General features: G+C 37.1%; 1 protein-coding gene across 1 annotated transcript; it reads left to right on the top strand.

The window, feature by feature from the left end:
- Window positions 1-3,225: 3,225 nt before the first annotated feature.
- DNAJC12 (DnaJ heat shock protein family (Hsp40) member C12) lies at window positions 3,226-12,738 on the top strand. The gene is made up of 5 exons (XM_084290637.1): window positions 3,226-3,412; window positions 6,309-6,387; window positions 8,364-8,503; window positions 9,777-9,972; window positions 11,639-12,738. Exons 1-5 carry the CDS (start codon window positions 3,335-3,337, stop codon window positions 11,731-11,733), a joined length of 588 nt encoding a protein of 195 aa, XP_084146763.1. The 5' UTR covers window positions 3,226-3,334; the 3' UTR covers window positions 11,734-12,738.
- Window positions 12,739-13,300: the final 562 nt, after the last annotated feature.

Raw genomic sequence — 13,300 nt, 5'->3', positions numbered from 1 at the left:
CAACTATTTACATAACAGTCCTAAGTTTATAGGCCAGGATTAGTCAGGTAGAATTTCTCCTTTGCAAAATGCATTAATATCAGCTTTTAAAAAAATAACATACTTTTGGCTAAAATTGTGGATACTTGGTTTTGGCTTCAAAAGGGATTGCTTATGGATAACTGACTTTAGATGTGGTATATGTGTTTATAAGGGGATAAAAATGTGGTTCTCTCAAGTATTAACAACCCCAAAAAGACTTACCATTTTTCATGTGCTTTACGTGTGTCTCAGAACCCAGTTCCAGATGGGAGTCACAACAATTCCATTATTCTCTGCAAATTTGTATGCACTCCTTTTTGTTACTGAAACTGAGGGAAGATTTAGATTTATAAGCATGAAAAGGAGAGGTGTAGCTTTGATGTTGATATTTTGGCGCTTATTTATGCGAAGATGGTGTTATAAGGAAGACAACCTATGGCTGACAGGTGCATGGTATAAAGGTTTTTGTGAAGCTAATGGTAAGGAAATGAATCAAGGATCCTGAAGCTGACCCTTATATTGCAAGCATTTACACATGATGGTAATGTTGTAGCAGTTGCCGCTGAATTGGGAAGTCTGATAGTGGTCAGGTCCTCTTCTGTTCTTGCAGCTCTATGTATATGAGCATCCAAGGATGGGGCATGAAATGCAGAACTAACTTGAGGTCTGTTGTACCTTGAGCTTCCTAAAAAATGTGTACTCTGTCCTTGGGAAGCAAAACAATTGAAGTTGGTTGAGAAGAACTGGTACGAAAAGATTTAATGAATTTTATGGGAACAAGCTGCATTTCAGATATTCCTGTTTTATTTAGAAGGCTGTGTCAGGCTTCTGCATGTTGATGGCAAACCTCCTGCTATGCTGAACCAGGTTAGTTTCCCTCTTGACTCTAAGCAAGCAGAACTGTTGATTACGTGTTAGGAATGAATAGAAACATTTTGTTCGTGGTTGGGTACAGAGAACAAATATGAGATTTCCTCACTTTCTGTACTGTTTGTACACTGAGCAACACTAACCAAAACATGCGAATACACATAGCTGTGCCGTCTCTCTTGCCGTGGTTCTTTCAAACAAAGTTTATCTTCTGAGGGTAATCTTGGTATTTTTGTATGCAGGTTCTCTTACCCTCCTTGTTGTCAATGCCTTGCTCTGGGAGTTGTCCCAGGGAAGTTGTTTCCGAAGGAGTAGCAACTGACTGCATTAATATTCAGTATTAGTATTTTGCATCTTCCATGTACAAGCCTTCAGACTGTGCTGTGGGGCTGTTTGCATCCTAAGCACTGGAAATCTCTGGGTGGAAGGAAGACAAGGATGCTTGCTGCTGCCATTGGGATCAAAGCATTCAGTCTGAGTAGAGTATAGATGGGAAAATTCCCCATGAACAAAAAGCTTGCAAGTTTCAGGGCTTTGTCTGTTGAATCCTGCTCTTGGATCTGCAGTTCACTTTGCAGGGGAAAACAAAAAAAAAAACAAAACAAAAAAACCCCTGAAACCTGAAGGGAAAAAGGGTTAAAGATCCTTCCCTTTCACCTTACGCAAATATGCAAGAAATACTTGGACAAGAATGGCATGTCAGGAGTGCTGCTGGGCAGGAGGGACAGCTGTTTGTTTTTTATCCTCCCCCAGAGTACAATCTATTTAAATATTTACATGATCTCTTGCTAAAAGGCTTTCCTTTCTTTATTGTACTTTTGTGGTTCATTATTAAGTTAGGAATGGAGAAGAGGGAGAGGTTTGTAACTGTTCCCTCTTCTACGTTTTTGAAAAAAAATCTGGTTTTTATATACTCTGAGAAATATTATAATGTTTTCTAACCACTTTAAGTAGTTTTGCAGAGGTTTGTACTTTACTGTTTGATAATACTGCTTCTTCCTTTCACATTTTATATATTTTACAATCTGAACAGGCTACCTGAATACACAGTAAAAACAAGAAACCTCGGACAATACAACATTGAACAGAAAGCAGTAGAAGGCTCATATGTAGATAATTTCAGAAGATTAACAATATACATAATGATAACATAATAATAAAAATGTAAACACAAAAATGACATATTTCGTATTATAGTAACAATTGTGCTTTGCCACTAGACCCTTCACTCATTAACATATAGCTGGGATAACCTCGGTCGCCCTCTGTGTGTCTGTTCTGCATAGACCACTAGGTCACTGTATCTAAAATTGTAGAGATGTTCAAGACAATGTATTTTTAAATGTAAGTATTAGTTTAAAGAACCAGCAATATTTAGTGACATTGAACATCTTGGGTTACAAAGCTCTTACAGGAAAGTAAATATAGAGCTCCTCAGGCTCCAGAGGAAAGACTCCTGCGAGTGGTTACTATTACACCTAGGAAATATCTTTTAAATTCAATAAATCATAGGAGAATACAGTTAAATATGAACGTAGTCTTTGTTGGACTGAGGCCTTGATCATTAAGTACAGTTCAAACTAAAAGGTGCTTCACTTCAACATCAAATGAGTTTTACCAAGAACGTGTTCTGCACACGATACAGGCCTTCAAGACACAATTTGAAGTAACTTTTGCATGAGTGTCTCTTTCTTTTGATAACAGTAAGGACACTGTATTTTCATCTTTCATTTTGTCAGAAAAGGAAACTGTACAAGAGCAATGATCTGTTTGTTTTTGAACAATAATACAGGTGCGTGCTAGGTAGCCTCCAAAGACTACGGATTCACCACCCTCTGTGAAGGGGCTGGCAGAACTCCTGGAAACTTTCACAAGGCTGGGACCCCACTCACAAAAGTGTGTAGCTCTGTAATCATTATTTTGGAAGCAATTCTTGCTCTTTTCAATAACTACCTCTATAATCCCCTTGCCAATGTCTCGGGCAGCAGTTGCAATTAAAAATCAAGCAGAAAATATATCCTTGTATATGTAGACCCTGGGGCAGGAAAGCCTCTAGCTATTTTACCTGGCTATATGGGATGATCTAAATCTCCAATAAATACAGCTAGATTTTACTTGGTACTCACAACTCTTCTCAGCCTGGACAGGAATCAGCGTTTAATGTTGAAACGAGATGGACAACTACAAATCCCAGGGAGCACTGCTGTCAGCAGGTTTGTGCCAGCGGATTGGCATCCTGCAGGGACCAATGGCAGGCAGAGAAATCACGAAAATTCATGTGTGTCAGCTCCCTCTATTAAAAAGCGCTGGAGAGAGCTGCGGACCTGTGGGGAAATTGCCCGTTTCCCCGGGCTACTTTTAAACCTGTTTGTAAGCTTTGTATTAATATAGTATTTTACACCCCCTGTGCCTCAGCTTGAAAAAGCCCACTGGACTAGCCCAGATGGATGCAATTTTGAACTGCAGAGTGGATGACTTGGAAGATTACTACAACTTGCTAGGATGTGATGAACTATCTACGGTAAGAGCCTTCCCCACCTCCCCTCCAGGTTAATAACATTTTGAGTGTGCTTGTGTATCTGCGGGGAGGATTTGAAGTCCATTATCTCCCAGGGTAGGACTATTTGAAATGCATTGCAAACCTTCCTTCTAGCCACTTTTATCTTTTACTAACTTCCTTTGCAATGCTCAATTTTCTGATCTGTCTGCCTACGTTCAGATCCTAGAATAAAGCTCTCATGAAAAATGTCTTGTGAAACAGGATTGTATTACAGATATAAGTGAAATGAGGGTTTCTTCATTAGTTTAGTTCAACATATGATATGGTTATGAATCGTGAGCCAACTGCATAAATTTGACAACATGCAAATAAAATTTTGGAATACCTTTACAGTTTTAAAAGATGAAAAAAAAGCTATGCATATGCAACTAATTGAACGTTCATAGCTGTAGGTGACAGATAATGCTACCAAGTTGCTCAAGTATTTATCTTATACTTTTTCGTTTTTTTTTTAATTGTATTAATTGATGGGGTAGAAAACCTTTTTTTTTTTTTTCATTAATTTTACTAATGATTTCTAAATGATACTTTGCCTTCAAAAACTAGTTTTAGTAATTTGTTTTGGTAGCAGGTACATCCTTTAGGGTGAGAACTATGTAAGCAATTGTTGAATGATTTGTAGGTAAGCAAGTAATTTTCTTTCCAAAGATGTCTATACAACATTTTTTTTTTTGATAGTCAGAGTTAGGGGTGTGCTAATATTTTTAATCTGTCTGCTCTGTTTACTGGAACTGGATTCAGACTTTGGAAAGGGAGATTTGATTACTCTGCTGTAATTAATGATATATTCAGCACGGATAAAAGCTATATTTTGCTCAGTAAATTTAATCAGATGCTTTCCTTTGTCCTAGTGGTCAAATGCTGGGACAACACCTCTGTCTCTTTTATCACTGTAGGCAAATCAGTAAGCATCTTTGTTCTGTTGCAGATGGTAATTTTTCTCTTTCCTGAGAAAATTCTCTTTTCCTGAGATAACTTCCATGTTCCATCCCAGCAGAGGGCAGTATTAAAGTTCCTATCTAGGCTTGTTTCGCAGATGCTTTTTCTCATTTTCTAGCTCATATTAATTCCTTATAGGTTTATTAATTAATGAATAGTTCGAACACATGAAATAATGATTTGTCAGATTGCTTCAAATTAAATTTAAAAGGTGAAATGACTGCTAATGAGTCCCGAAAAATAATCTGTCGAGTACTATCTATTGAGAGAAGCAGCAGATGTTACAACATTATTTTTGACTTCAGTGTATGAACTGAGATCCCAGTTTGACTGGGCCCCATGATTGCCTTCTCTCAGGATAGCGCACATGACTACTTCTAGCTTTACAAAGAAATTCTAAGCATTACAGATATTTTGCAATCACACTAATTTGTGTAATCAGAGCATTAACATTGTAGTGGTACAGGCTTCTTCTTATGCGTTCTTCTTTAGGCATACACAGAAGTAAATTTACTCTTACATGCTCTCAGCTCCAGTATTTTTGTGCAAGGTACTGAATATTCTGTTCTTGATCTGACCTGCTTAAATTGGAGCACAAATAATCTCAATTTCTTCAACAGCATTTCTCTGCATTCAGGTAAATACCTGTGTTTATTCTTGGCTTCTTGAAGAACTGAGCTCATAGACAACTTCTTCATCTTCAGACTTAAGAGGACGAGGAGAGATCTCTTTCCTACATCCTTCCAAGAAAAATGTTATTCATATCTAGTGGGTTTTGAATAACTTTCTTGGTAGAACACATCATTGAATATTTTATGTAAATTTAATGTATTTTGTGTAAACTTCAAATGAACTTTAAAAAAAATATTATTTAAACTAAAGACTTCCATGCTACCCTTCTGCTACTGCACATATTTGAAAGTTCCCCTTTATGTAAGCAAGTTTTAGTAACAGTGGCTATACAGTACCCAGTTTCAACAAGTTCTCTGTATAATATACCTATATCTTTTTAAGGGTCTTATGACTGGAAATATACCACCTCACATATGTACCTCTGGAGGAAGCTACTGAGAAGAGTGAAAAGTATGGAATTCTTAAAATACTATCATAGACCACATTTTGCCCAGCATATGACCACATAATTTGGCCATCTGGTTAAGAGACAAGTAATTTTATTTTGAAGAAAAAAGATCTTCTGACTTTATCTTGAAATACTTCATTTATGTTTTATGTGGACAGCAGGGTCTGATGGATGAGGAATTCATATGAACAGCTTTTCCAGCATGGAAAAAATAGTAGCTAGTTGACATTGTAGGATAAATTGTTGTAATAGCTTGAACTGTACAAGAATGATTCCAAAAAGATTTGGCATATGAACTGTAGGATGAAACAAGATACTCTGAAAATCTAAGCCTATCCCCAACTCCAGGGGTTTCCTGAGTTTTGTTAGCTGTTAAATGTCTCTGCCACTCCACAGCTTATAATAACTAATGGCACTATAAACTGTGTGGGAGTTTGTGAATAATATCAACTAATACCTTTCAATATTCTAATATTGGTTACAAATTTATTGTATTCCAAGCCAACCTTTTGCCCGGAAAATAAACTTGACAGGAAGACTGTTAACTGCTCCTTGTCCAGCCTTGTGGTATGCAAGGTAGATAAGCCATGTGGCACTGGCTAAGTTTTCTTGCAGAGGATGTGGACAAAGCCACCCAAACCCACAAACCGATCCTTAGCAATACAGGCTTTTGGTTCCTGCAGTGAGACTTTGTTACCTGTTTTGCCTGTACTAAAAATGAATAGGAAAAAAATCAACATTCTCAGTTGTTCCTCCCAGCTCCTTTCAAAGAGCAAATCTGAAAGTCTTTAATGTATGTATGTATTTACTCACTTTAAATCTTGACATTCTGTTTAGGTTGAACAAATTCTTGCAGAATTTAAGATTAAAGCCCTTGAATGTCATCCTGACAAACATCCTGGAAACCCCAAAGCAGGTATGTATTCTTCCCTGTTTAAAAATAATATATTCTTTCATAAGATAGCTAAGGTGACTAAGACAATAAATTCAGCCTTAACATTTTATTAATTGTTCTCTTGCCCAATACATTTTAAGCATCTTGTGTATTTGAGTGTATTCTTTAATTAGCAATCCTTAATATTCTGTTGAAAACTTGCACACTCCTAGGTGGTAAGAGCAGAAAGTCACTTGCAGTGTTTTCATTTCTAGGAATATCATTTTTTTTCCTATGGTCGAGCATCTTCTAATCTAGAAATTGTTTATGGAGTGCATCGCTTTCTAGACTTCTGAAGCTGGCCTGCTTCCATGCTCAGTGGCATTCAAATGCCACACTTGCGTCAACTAGTTAATTTGCTTCCACGAACAAGCCCATCAGGAGCATATTAAATGTAGTTTAGTTTCTTTTAATGTAATTTAGTGACTGGAAATAAAAGAGAACCTGGCATCACGTGAGTAGCCATCTGTTTGCAGAACATCAGCTAACATCTGAGTTTATGAAAGCATGCATGCAGTTCTTCATATACAAGCTGTGCCTGTGACATCTAAGCAGCACCTGAGTTATTTGGAGACAGTCTTACCCAGTTGTAGCTAAAAGACAGCTCTCATTGATGCTCACCTCTCTCTGAATAGTTTATATTCTTATAATAAAGGCTATTCTGATCATAACTATGGTCCCACTAAAAAATGGTCATAGAATAATCAATTATACTTATTATTTTGCTTAATGCATGAAGTTTTTCCCCGGGATCCTTCCTATTAGTTTAGTTATAAACTGAACAATACAGGCTACCCACTTCTGTGAGTTTGACCGCATCCACACCCTCCCCTGGGACGGCAGAGCTATGAGTGTAGTGGATGTTACAGGCGACTCCCACTCCACTGCCTCAAGGAGAATTCTCAGCCAGCGTGGCTTTTGCTCTTGAAGTGCCACCCAGGTCTAGTTTCAGTGAGTTCACAAGGCAGGGTTAAAAGGCAGAATAGGTGGGATTTTTCACTCTGATATTCCCTGTCAAGGAACCCCATGTGATTTGGCGTTTGAAAGACAATCTACCACCTATTAACAATAGCCTCATCGCTAGTCTTTAATTCATTGAAAATGGTAGCACAAGTACCAATGGAAACAATGGAATAGAGTTTGTCTGCACCAAATTCTGGCTCTTATGGCAAAGAAACGGGAGACTGCTCCACTGCATGTTACCCCTGCAGCAGCTCCCTCTAAATTCACTGAAACTCAGTAACTCAAAATGGGAGGCCAAGTGCCAATGCTGGAGCAGCTTTGTTGAAAAGAAATATTTTATACTCTATTTAACATGATCATCTTGCCTTTACTTTAAATGCCTTTTTACAGTACTGGTGAAAGTTTATATTTTTGTTTTCGTCTGTTTAACAAAGCTCAATAAAGAGTAATTAAAGTAACTTTTTATTTGTTGAAAACTAGTGACACTAGAAGAAGGAAACCTCAGAGAAGTGCCTCCCCAGCCTGTTGTCTGTTGTTTGATTTATGGTTATCAATTTTGATTAGTGTTTGGGCTTAGCGTATTTCAAAAGAAATCTAATTTGTGAAGTGGAATAAATGAATAATAATAGTCATAATAATAGATCACCGTAATGCAGGTGACTCATAGATAAAATCTAAATCTTTATAACCCTTCTACAAACAGTAACATGCAGCTGCATCCTTAGTAACTATGTAATGAAAAATTATCCTGTAGGGAAAACTAAGGGCTCTCATTCATGCAGGCTGGTATCCAAGATAACATTTTAGCATATGTGGAAAAAATATCCAATGAAACGCACAAGTTAGTTAATTTGCACTATATTTAGGTTCCTCTACGTGCTTGTCAGGACTGCTTGTCATTTTAGCTTGCATTGCTGGCAGCTCCCCTTTCACATCTGAATTAATTTATTTGAAAACAAGTGTTGGCTTTAGCATCTTCTTGGTTTGTGTTCTAGTGGAGAATTTCCAGAAGCTGCAGCAAGCTAAGGAGATTCTTATTAATGAAGAGAGTCGAGCACGCTATGATTACTGGCGGAGAAGCAAAATCACCATTCCGTTCCAGCAGTGGGAGGCCCTGAGCAACTCCGTGAAAACGGTTGGTGGTGTCTAGGTTGGGGCATTCAGGAGAGGGGAGGTAGGGCTGGCCCAGCAGAAATGTTCCACTTAGTGACAGGGTGAGTTGCAACACTTCTCCAGATGCAGGTTTTCAGGATGGGATAATGCAGGGTAATTTCTAAGGAAACTCAGGTAAAATTGGAAGGCTACAGAAGCCTGTTCGTAGAAGGGTTTTAGGCTATTAGTTTTATAGCAAATTTATTACAGTAGTTTAAAAGCTGCTTTCAGATGTTTCATCACTCTTTGCCTTTCTTTGCAGGGACCTTTTATTTGTTTTCAAAGTTAAATTAGAACTAGGATCCTTGAACAATATTATAAATTCCTGAAATGCTGTATTGTCCGTCAGACTCTCAGGAGTTGTACTCCAGCTGTGTTCTAAGACGGCTAACAGCACAAATGTCTGAGAAGCACAAATGACCCTACGAGTCAACCGGAAATGCAGGTTACCTAAAAATGGCATGACCAATTTCTTCTGTCACAGAAAACACCGCTGTTTAAATACCATTATTTCCTTGTAGTAAGGAAGTACTTTTGATTTGCACAGTGGCTTAGAGACACATGTTTTGAGGATTGATTTCCTTCCTCATTTTGCTAGGGTGATAATTTGGTGGTGTGTTCCTAGTAGGTCCCGATTCCATGATGGTTGATTATTTTCTCCCTTGTTAGAGTGCATGGTAGTTAAAAAGCTACACGATCAGATACTAAGACAAGTGAACAAATATGTTTTTCATCCCAATTTTGCTTGCCTCAGTTCTGCTTAGAAGTGACGTTTGAGAGCATCTTCAGCTGAAGCATCATGCCCGAGTTTAAATGTTTTCTGGAAGTATCCCACCAAGCATAGTTTAGTTCCAAACAGAAATCATTCTGCAGACTTCAGTAGAAAAGCTTTCAAAATACTCCTGCTTTCAAAGAGCATCTTGAAATCAAAGAGATCTTTGAAAAAGGAAAGAGGAGTCACTTCAGTCCTCTTAAAAAAGTGTCTGAAGTCATGATGGAAGAAACTGGACAAAAGGCCCTTATAATTATTTGATGTACTCCTACATGTTGTTCTTCATGTCTGCCTCACATAAACTATCCTCTTAAATGCTGTTTGCAATATGTTACCATGCTTTCCTTATCCTATTGACGTGCAAGCTTCTCTAGTACGTGCTTTTTAACCATTTATTAACAGAATATAAGAAAGAAAACTTCTTCTGAAAATCTTTTAAAGCATGGGAATTTGTTCTTTGTTTCCTGTTTTTGCATTTCTTTAGTCAATGCACTGGGCTGTCCAAAATAAAAAAGACCAAATGCTGGAAGCTCCTGACTTGAATAATAGCAACAACATAACCAATGAGATTTGGACCCAGCAATCTGAAAACAAAGGATTGTCAGATGGGAACAGGGAGCAAAAAGATGTCGCAATTCCTGATGAGAAACCACAGTCTTCAAAGAATCCAGACTCCCCAAGTAAGTAAAACCAGCAGTTGCAGAAGATTGCAGTATCCAGACTCTGGCCTGAAACTGAGGCTTTTAGTCATGAGAAATTGTTCTCTGAAGCAACACATTTAATTGGTAGCTTTTAAAATGCGGTTTGGGGCTGGGGTTTTGTTTTAGTTTTTGGATTGTTGTTACTTATTTATTTTTCAAGCTTTCAGACCTTTCTCCCTCCCTACCCTTTGTTTGCCTGCTGTTTGCTAGTAAAGACAAAAACAGAAGAAGAGGAAAAAATAGTTCTTAAACTGAAATGGAAAACTCAGTTTTCCTGTTAGACTGAAGTGGGTAAAAATCGTCAACTATTTTCAGTGATTTTTTTTTTTTTTTACAAAATAACTTTAAAGCACATTACATAAAACACATAGTTATTATATACCTATGTTTTTTAAATCCAGTACTTAATACTTATGCACAGTTTGCATCTGATGAGCTCATAAGGACTAAAAATTGAGGCTTGAAGGCTTCTTTTGTTTATTTGTTATATACGTATATATATGAACAACAACAGTGCATGCACCTGAATAAATGTGAGTTTCAAAAGCTGTCATCTGGCTAGTTAGCATTTCCTGTCTATTTTAGGTTAGTATACCTGAATTAAAGTTAGGACACTCTCTGTTCTGTTTCATCCTTTAGGAGTTTCATAATCTTATGTTTATATTATCAGAGAACTATTATTAAACCAAGTCCTATCATTTCTTCTCAACTTGATCAAACAGGGAATTAAACTAAACAGGGAGGGAACAAAACCTAGTTTAAACCCAAGTGTTTGTGGAATGCAGAAGATAGATAAAAAGTTCTACAAACAAATGTTGGTGAAACATAACTAAAAATAATATTTAAAAATTGTGCCTTATAACATTAAAGTATTCTGTATTTCAGGTGATTAAATCAACATTGTCACCTTTGTAAAGGAATCAAATTTCAAAGTAGAGAAAATGTCACCTTAATCCTTGTGGTAGCTGGCTTGCTTTGCAGGCATCTTCTGTCTTACAATTTTTTTAAGTTTTAATTTATTTTTCATAGATTGGAATGTGAAAATTATCAAACATATTAAATGATTCCTTATCTTACCCAGTGGATGCAAATTACTGTTAATAAATGTGAATATTAGAATGCATTTATTTGTGAGAGCCAGTATGCATATCTATCTTCATACTTGCTAATGAATTTGTTAATGAATTTTTGTTTGTTTTTGCCAAGGAAATTTTATTATATTGGATCCTCCTTTTAAATGGAGATATTTTTAGTTTCTGTCTGCTGGTTGGTAAGAATTACAGACTACAACTCCACATAGCTATTTCAACCTGAATAAAAGACTTTAACAATAAATCTGGTAGTAGGGTTCAGCTTCCTGATATGGGAAGTTCACATTTTAATATTCACAGCTCAGAGATGATAAAAACACATCACTGGGCCAGAAAAACACCATAACTAAGGGCTTGAAAAACTCTACTTGAGTGTGAGAAGAACCAATACATCTTCTCTTTATGCTGCTGCCTTTCACATATGTGGAGATTAATCCTGTAACCCTATCTTCTTTCGATTAAGCAAATGTAGTTTTTCATTCTTTCAACAACTCAGTTTTATACTAGTTTATAATAATTTACTTGCCTTTTTCTCTCTTCTTTATTTTCCTCAGGGTTTTCAGAGGCAAATTACTGGCACTTACGTTTCCGCTGGTCAGGGGACGCCCCATCAGAGCTTCTGAGGAAATTCAGAAACTATGAGATCTAAAATGCAAAATATGCAGGAACATGAGATCATCTGTTCAACAATTCAGTATTTTTTGCAGCAGCTTTAAGTTATTTGTATTTAGTATTCATTCACTGTGATGTGAACATTGTTTGAATAGATGTCTTAATACTTATCTGTTAACACACATTCTATGAGCTTTACAGATGGAGGTTTTGTTTAATAAGCAAGCTTTAATAAGCAAAGCCCTTTTCAGTATTAACATAAAGTAATTTTGTGTAGTTATCTAATATCTTATATATTGTTTCTTGTATTATTAAATGTTATGTAGTAAGTAGTATTTTTCTCTACACTGTGGTAAAAATATACTCTCAGTAGAACCAAAAGTTCATGCTAGACTCTAGGATATTATGCTATTAAGTGATCTTCCAAAAGCTGTATGAAAATGAACTTCAAACAAAACTGTGCTGATTTCTAAACTATGTACTTTGGTTATCTTCTTTTATTGCATTGTACTTACTATAGTGATTTGTAATTCATGCATGCACAATACTGTAACAATACTATAACTTGTTGGACAATTGCTTACAATCTAAATGCAGTAAGAACCTTCTTATTATCCAGAAGGTCACTGTGCTGGATCAAGCACTCTTCAAAATCACCTGCATTGTTAATAAGTAAGTTTTTCTGCACCAAGTATTCATTTTGGAAGGCAGTTCCAGAACCTCACTTCAGATAGAAACTTTCTTGTTACGATTTACTGGTGGACCTCTGATACCCCATGTATGTATGCCAGCGTTGTCCTGGCTTAGTAGTAACTGCCCTCCCTGCTGTGGCCTCATATATAGGGCCATATCAGGGTTTGTATGCTAAGTAATGAAATATCAGGCCAGTCACCATTAATGTGTTTAAAATCTTACAGGTCCAGCTTTTGGTATTTTGAACAAACTTTTAAAATTCTATGTTGTACTTGTTTGTTTTGCATTTGCTTCCTTTTTTGTAACCCTGGCTAATATGTCAGTACATTGTACTTTTGTGTACACAAGTAATTCCATCAGTAATTCTAACGAATAAAGCTACATACATACAGAAAGGGTTGATTTCATTTTTTGAAGTGAAAGCCTCTACTCACTGCAGAGATCTCTTGAATTTCTTGTCACTTGTCCCATCAGTGGGGAAATGCTTAAGGCAGTCTGGTTATAAATCCTGCGCATCTCCATGGGAAGTTTTACCTAAAAAATTGCAGTTTTCTCCCAACATGTAAACAATATTAAATATCTACTCCTGGAGTGACACATTTGGCCTTGCTGTGCAGTGGTTTGATGTGCTGACTGACTTACCATGCTTCTGTGTATTGCTACAAACTGTAACACAAGTATTTATCCATGCAACCCAGAGAATCATAGAATCATGGAGCACTTTGGGTTGGAAAGGATCTTGAAGACCATCCAGTTCCAACCCCCTGCCCTGGGCAGGGCCCCCTCCCACCAGCCCAGGCTGCCCAAAACCCATCCAGCCTGGCCTTGAAGACCCCCAGGGATGGGGCAGCCACAGCGTCTCTGGGCAGCCTGTGTCAGTGCCTTAACACCCTCTGAAGAATTTCTTCCTA

The sequence above is a fragment of the Netta rufina genome (assembly GCF_964035555.1).
Source record: "Netta rufina genome assembly, chromosome: 7".
In the NCBI taxonomy this organism is placed as follows: domain Eukaryota; kingdom Metazoa; phylum Chordata; class Aves; order Anseriformes; family Anatidae; genus Netta; species Netta rufina.
This window is presented reverse-complemented; position numbering and strand designations above follow the sequence as displayed.

Bases quoted from the DNA above. Each gene is read 5' to 3' on its own strand.
- DNAJC12 (XM_084290637.1), top strand. From the start codon at position 3,335: ATGGATGCAATTTTGAACTGCAGAGTGGATGACTTGGAAGATTACTAC. The intron at 3,413-6,308 runs GTAAGAGCCTTC...CATTCTGTTTAG, and splicing joins GATGTGATGAACTATCTACG to GTTGAACAAATTCTTGCAGA. The intron at 8,504-9,776 runs GTTGGTGGTGTC...GCATTTCTTTAG, and splicing joins TGAGCAACTCCGTGAAAACG to TCAATGCACTGGGCTGTCCA.